This window comes from Sinohyriopsis cumingii, unplaced genomic scaffold, assembly GCF_028554795.1.
Source record: "Sinohyriopsis cumingii isolate HCF-2022 unplaced genomic scaffold, ASM2855479v2 utg000160l, whole genome shotgun sequence".
In the NCBI taxonomy this organism is placed as follows: Eukaryota; Metazoa; Mollusca; class Bivalvia; order Unionida; family Unionidae; genus Sinohyriopsis; species Sinohyriopsis cumingii.
The window spans coordinates 7,208,306-7,215,188 of NW_028315873.1; the positions used below are offsets into that span (position 1 = coordinate 7,208,306).

At 34.8% G+C, this 6,883-nt stretch overlaps 1 protein-coding gene across 1 annotated transcript; it reads left to right on the forward strand.

Annotated features, from left to right (window-relative positions):
• The first annotated feature begins 2,407 nt into the window (after positions 1-2,407).
• On the forward strand, positions 2,408-6,200 carry LOC149774710 (uncharacterized). Its single transcript, XM_089944884.1, has 5 exons — positions 2,408-2,516; positions 2,876-3,019; positions 4,150-4,340; positions 4,737-4,793; positions 6,078-6,200. The coding sequence occupies exons 3-5, from the start codon at positions 4,185-4,187 to the stop codon at positions 6,171-6,173; spliced, it is 309 nt and encodes a 102-aa protein (XP_089801010.1). The 5' UTR covers positions 2,408-2,516; positions 2,876-3,019; positions 4,150-4,184; the 3' UTR covers positions 6,174-6,200.
• The last annotated feature ends 683 nt before the right edge of the window (positions 6,201-6,883 follow it).

The window sequence follows — 6,883 nt, forward strand, 5'->3', positions numbered from 1 at the left end:
TTATGCTAATTCAAGTGTCATGAGATTTATCCATCCTACAAGTCACCTCAGCAGTTTCACAGTTTGATACACTGACCTGTATACAGAACAATTACTTGAACAAACCTACAGAATATTTGTATTAATAGAGATTAAGTTTGGTCATGGCTTGATAACCTTCCTTGTCCATTTATTTCACACTATGGATGGAATTGTTTTCACAGTAATACAGAAATTTCCTTGTTACCTGGGCAAGGTGTGCTATAAAACCACACAGACACCCTATTGTGTGTGAATTGCAATTAAATCATACGCTCTATGACAATTACGGTGTGGTATAGAAGAGGTACATGAAACCAGCAATATATTGTCAATGTATGTTTAACATCATATAACAATAAATGAAGGAAAACATATATTTTACATAGACTATAAATACACATATGGTCTGAATTGATAAAGCCAGAGTTATATTAGAATAATGCATAATTTAAAGCAGTAGAAATAACAAACAGCTATAAAGATGTATGAGGAATTGTATCATGATTTATGGATAGTGAAGGAAATAGGATCAAATACAGAAGTTCAAGAAATGTATAAAATATTTATGTATGTATAGGTGTATGTGCATATATATATATATATATATATATATATATATATATATATATATATATATATATATATATATATATATATGCCTAATGTATTCACACAGGAGTTGCTAATGGAAATAGTAAAGTTAATTGAAACGAATTTCATTTATATCAGTATAATTTAACTGTCATAATATTTTTGTATACAACATAAAGTTTAGTTCTGGAAAATCAAGTAAACTTATATGAAAATGGGAGAAAAGAATCGAAGTCACATATAATTATAAGACTGGATCAGTAGAGATGACTTCCTTTTATACCTACACAATCTCATAGACAGAATAATCTATGGGAAGCTGAAAGACCCAAATGCTAAAATTACCGATGCAAATCAGAGATAATTCTAACAACCTTGATAATTGGTAAGGTATGCAGATATGAAAATAGTATAAAATATACTGCATTGTAGGTGGCAAAAAATGACAATGATAATAATACACCATTTTTAAAAGTATTTAAAAATAGCAAACAAAACTGTCTCTTTAAGTAGTCTTATTTGTTGATCTATTAATTAAAAAAGAAGACAAAGAAGGTTGAGAACAATAGAATACCAACATAAAAAGATGACAAAACTTGGCAGTCATTACTTGTATTTGCTTATACTAACAGGTTCAGCAGAAGGGTTATGGATCAATGCCCTTACCAGGAGAAGATGGGGTCCATACCAGAGTCTTGACTGTACCCAAGCAAATCCGAGACCAAAAGTTCTCGGGAGCAACTTCAGCTCATGTAAGTTAAGGAGAAAAATTTATAACTTTCATTCACTATAATGAGACTCAAAGTAATCAAGTCAGAAATCATTATGACAAGATCTATAGTAATCGAGTTATTATTAACTATGGCAAGAGTGGAAATAATCAGTAATCACTGTAACATGGCATGTGGTAATTAGGTCAGTAAACATTGTAAAAAGGCCTGTAGATATCAAGTCAGCAATCACTGTGACTAGGCCCTAAAAGATCTTGTCAATAATCATAATCACCTGGAGTATTGTAACAAGGCCTGTAATCAGTGTAATGAGACCTGCTGTAATCAAGTGAGTAATGGCTGTAACAAGGCCTGGAATTTTTATTCCATTTGATGCCTAATTCTTATCAAATATTGCAATTAATATTTTCAGACAAGTGGCCGACTGATTGTAGTACCCATCGAGGACTTTCATCCTACATTAAAGGCATTCCATCAGGCCACTGGCCATGGGAAGGAACGCGTAATGCTACACAAGGTATAATGCAATAAAATGTATTATGTTTTCATCCATCCAGCATTAAACGCACTCCATCAGACCAATGTCCATACCAGGAGAAGATGGGGTCCATACCAGAGTCTTGACTGTACCCAAGCAAATCCGAGACCAAAAGTTCTCGGGAGCAACTTCAGCTCATGTAAGTTAAGGAGAAAAATTTATAACTTTCATTCACTATAATGAGACTCAAAGTAATCAAGTCAGAAATCATTATGACAAGATCTATAGTAATCGAGTTATTATTAACTATGGCAAGAGTGGAAATAATCAGTAATCACTGTAACATGGCATGTGGTAATTAGGTCAGTAAACATTGTAAAAAGGCCTGTAGTTATCAAGTCAGCAATCACTGTGACTAGGCCCTAAAAGATCTTGTCAATAATCATAATCACCTGGAGTATTGTAACAAGGCCTGTAATCAGTGTAATGAGACCTGCTGTAATCAAGTGAGTAATGGCTGTAACAAGGCCTGGAATTTTTATTCCATTTGATGCCTAATTCTTATCAAATATTGCAATTAATATTTTCAGACAAGTGGCCGACTGATTGTAGTACCCATCGAGGACTTTCATCCAACATTAAAGGCATTCCATCAGGCCACTGGCCATGGGAAGGAACGCGTAATGCTACACAAGGTATAATGCAATAAAATGTATTATGTTTTCATCCATCCAGCATTAAACGCACTCCATCAGACCATTCTACATGGGAAGGAATGAGTAAAAATACACAAGGTATCAGAAATCCGTGCCTTGACCAGTTGGTTTATTTCGTACGGGCCGGTGACACCAATATGCATTATATTTTCAGCCAAATTGAAGACTGGCATAATTATTAATAGTTTATTATCAATTTAGTTTCTTTATATTTGTTAAATATGATGTCATATTTAAAAAATAAACTGTCTTATAATATTTCTATTTCTATACATAACTTTGTTACATATTTTGGAGCTACATTTTCTTGATAAGCTATGTATTTTTTTTATACCCAGGTTGCTGATCAATATGAAGGCCTGCCCAAAAGTGCTGTTCAAAAGTACATCAGCATGTGCAGGACATGCAGTAGGAATAAGGCACAAGTTATACAAGCCCCACCCAGAGTTATAATCAGCCAGGGCTTGTTCTCTCGTTGTCAGGTGTGTTCAACAATGGTTAATAACCTTGCTGCATTTGTGAGTCTATATATGTGTAACAGTAATATCACTAATTGATAAATGCATTTATCTGTATATATCATGTACAAAGATAGTTCTTTTATCTCCTGTTCCATGCCAAAATTATAGGAAATTCGTACTTGTCAACATTCTTCCTAATCACTATGGATCATTAATTTTTATTTCATATTGTTGTAAAAAAATACAAACAAATGAAATATACATTTGCAATTTGGCAATTTATGAAAACAGCAGAAAAACATAGTTGATAAAAATCATTAATAATTTTACATTAATATTTGCAAGTTGACCTTGTCGACATGACGAGGAAGCCATCAGGTGGTTACAAGTATATACTCCACCTGATGGATCACTTCAGTAAGTTCCACTTGCTGGCACCACTGGTCCAGAAGACTCAAGCAGAGGTTAATCTCGCTTTGTCCCATATGTTTAGCATCATTGGAATATCAGCCATTCTGCATACAGATAATGGATCAGAGTTTGGAGCTCTTGATAGACTCCTGCAGCAGTGGCCAGTGTCAAGTGATATTGTTCATGGACGTCCCCGTCATCCTCAGTCTCAAGGATTGGTGGAGAGAGGGAATCGGGTACTGGAGGAGAAAATTGCAGCAATGGAGGCCACCCATCATGGTGATGGCCCAGCTCCCTGGCATATGTGGCTTCTTCTCATACAATGTTAGTTTCTGTTTAGGTTAAGTGATTCAGTTGACAGTTTGATTGCATGACATCAATGTCTAATATGTGCTGTATTTATCCACTGATAAGTTTATGCTTCATTTAATTACATCCTCCTCATGTTATCAAAGAGCTCATGTTATAGGTACAATGTTGATTGACCATCAACAGCTTCAATTAGTAAAATGGTCATACCGAATAAAGCACATATCATATCCATTTCTGGCACTGATGTAACCAACCAAGTTAAATGTTAACAAGACACCATGAAGCAATGATGTGCACTTAAAACTGGTGTTCAAGACTGTAGCCTTTCTCTGCACATAATGTTGCCAGGTTGTACTTTTTTAAAGCCCATTTCAAAGAAAAGTGTTCATATATGGTACTTTCTTTGAAATGTCGGTAAACACTTTCAGATCAACCCAACACCATAGTGAGCAGGGTGATACAGATGACACCATATGAGTGTGTATTTGGGAAAAAACCACCATCCCCACCACCACTTGGACAGCCTGACAGAGTGATTGCCCAAGAAGAGGTGGATGTGGAAGAGTCACAAGAGGATAGCCAAGAGTGTGACCCATTGCTTGACCACAGCTATGCTGGAGTAACAAAAACTTTATTATTAATATTATTATTATTCCCTTACTTAAAGAGTAATCATTTTTCTTTGTAAAGCCATTCTATCCAACTACTAAGTATTTGCTTGAAATGCTTGGTACAGCATTAATGATTTGGCACCAAAGTTTCACTTTAATTAGGGCGGGCCCAAGGAACTTTTTTCACTCTAGGCAAACTATGCAGAAAAAATATAACTTCCATCACATATATTTTTGGGAAGAAATATTTTTTAAACAAAAAGTATTCATAACATTCATTACTTACTTAAAACCATGAGCAGTATATCATATTCTTAAGCTGTTGGCAACTATAAAATGGCATCCATTAACTCATCTTGGCTGTTGTCAATGAGACATTTATGCTCTGTGTACTTTTTTGACAGACTACAAATGGACCAGAAGCAGAAGAAGAGAATGTCAGCCATGAAGCCCAAGTAGAGGTTAGATGCACGTTGTTGATCGTTAGTAATAGCGTTAACATTCACTGTTTTCAGCTTCTTTCTATCGAATGATATTGGAAAGGAATGTGGATATCATTCACATCTCCCCTGGTGTAATGATAGGTACAGCTAGAGAGTCTTAAGATTCCTGATTATTTAAAAAAACAAACACTGATGTACATGTTATCCTGCTTCTTTTTGAGACCAGTTTCTTATTATAAAGACATCAGATTTCATGAATGATATTAGATATTAATTATTTACGTACTTTTTGACAGACTGCCAGTGCACCAGAAGATGAGAATGAGAATGCCAGCCATGAAGCCCAAGTTGAGGTAAGATGCAGGTTGATCGTTGGTAAAAGCATTAAAAGTCAAACTGCTTACAGCATCTTTCTATCGAACTGTGTTGGAAAGGAATGGAGATATCATTCACACCTCCCCTGGTGTAATGATAGGTACAGCTAGAGAGTCATAAGATTCCTGATTATGTAAGAAACAAACACTGATGTACATGTTATCCTGCTCCTTTTTGAGACCAATTTCTTAGTATAAAGACACCAGATTTCATGAATGATATTAGATATTAATTATTTACGTAATTTTTGACAGCAGTTATTCCAAATTAAATAATCCCAGTTGTCCTGACTTTCTCCTTGTTTATATCACATCAGGAGAAAAATATTCAATTTTGAAATTTGGGCGAGAAGTGTTTTTCATAGAAACTATTTGAAACCTTAGTGGTTTGTATGTGTGTGCTGAAACACTTTCGCACATAGGAAGGGATAGCCCTTTTGGGCATTGTCAATTGATAAGATAACCCAAGTCCTCCGGACCTCACTAAAGGTCAAATGTGAAATGGGCATTGTCAATATTTGTTGTATATCTCCCATCTAGAGCATGTCCACCCATTTTAAAATATGCGAAAAGGTCGAAAAAATTTTTTAATAGTCTTCTCTTTCGGGGTATTGGCCCAGCATTGCAGCTGCATTATGTTAGTATGTGTAAAGGAAGAAGAAATAAAGGGAGGGGTACAGGTAATCTGATGAAGGTATATCTATAAAATATGTTGTCCATTTGAGTTTTTTTTCCAGACTCTTTTATGGGCCTGTTCACTTCGCGTAGCGCCATGTGACATAGCCCCATAACGTCCTTGTCTGTATTTTCCTAATGGAGGACTCCTATTCTACTTATCTATGATTATTACCTGACCACACGCTTTCATTGTGGTAACTATAAACTCTTTGATCTTGTATAATGTGTTTTTATTAAAATTTTCTTCAAGGTACTGATACACCAGATGGCAGCTGTTGAAGGAATCTCCTACCTTGAGGCTGAAGTTCTCATCCAAGACAGTTGTCAGCAGAAAATTTGTTCTTGATATGTGTATATCTTGCTTTTTTTTTAAAGTTTATACAGCTGTAAATAATATCACAAATAAAATAATTAAAACAATAACCTAGTTGTTGTTTGAGAAAAAATGAATCCTACCTATTTTGCAGTCAATGATCCTCCGGTACCTCACACATAATACAACTAAATCAATAAAATTTAACCAACCATATATAAAATGGGATACCCAATGCTTGCTAATAAACTAATAAACATAAGGCTCCTCTTTCTTTCCTTCCCTTTCTTCGTTCTTTCTTTTCTTGATAAAATTTAGACGAACACAGGTCATTTCTGATTATTTTTAGAATTTAAAAGTATTATATACACAAGACACTCATAGCATACTGGCCATCCATCCATCTTTCCAGGACAAAATTCCAAAATGTTGCATGCAAGGTATCTCCTACCTTGAAATTAGTCTTTTCAGAACTAAAATTTAAAAAAAAAAGTATGGTGGCATGATGCAACAACTTAGAATAAACATCCAAGGTTGTGAAATATAAGCCTATGGGGCAACAGTAATAGTCTCTTGAGATGTTTAATATGTTCCAGATTTTAATTTTGTGCTACATCTCCACTTGAGACATTTTCTACATTTAAATCCATCTTTCCAGTACTAAATTCCAAAATGTTGCATGCAAGCATCATGCAACAACTTGGAATAACTCCAATAAGTTCAGTGTGACAACAATAGCAAGA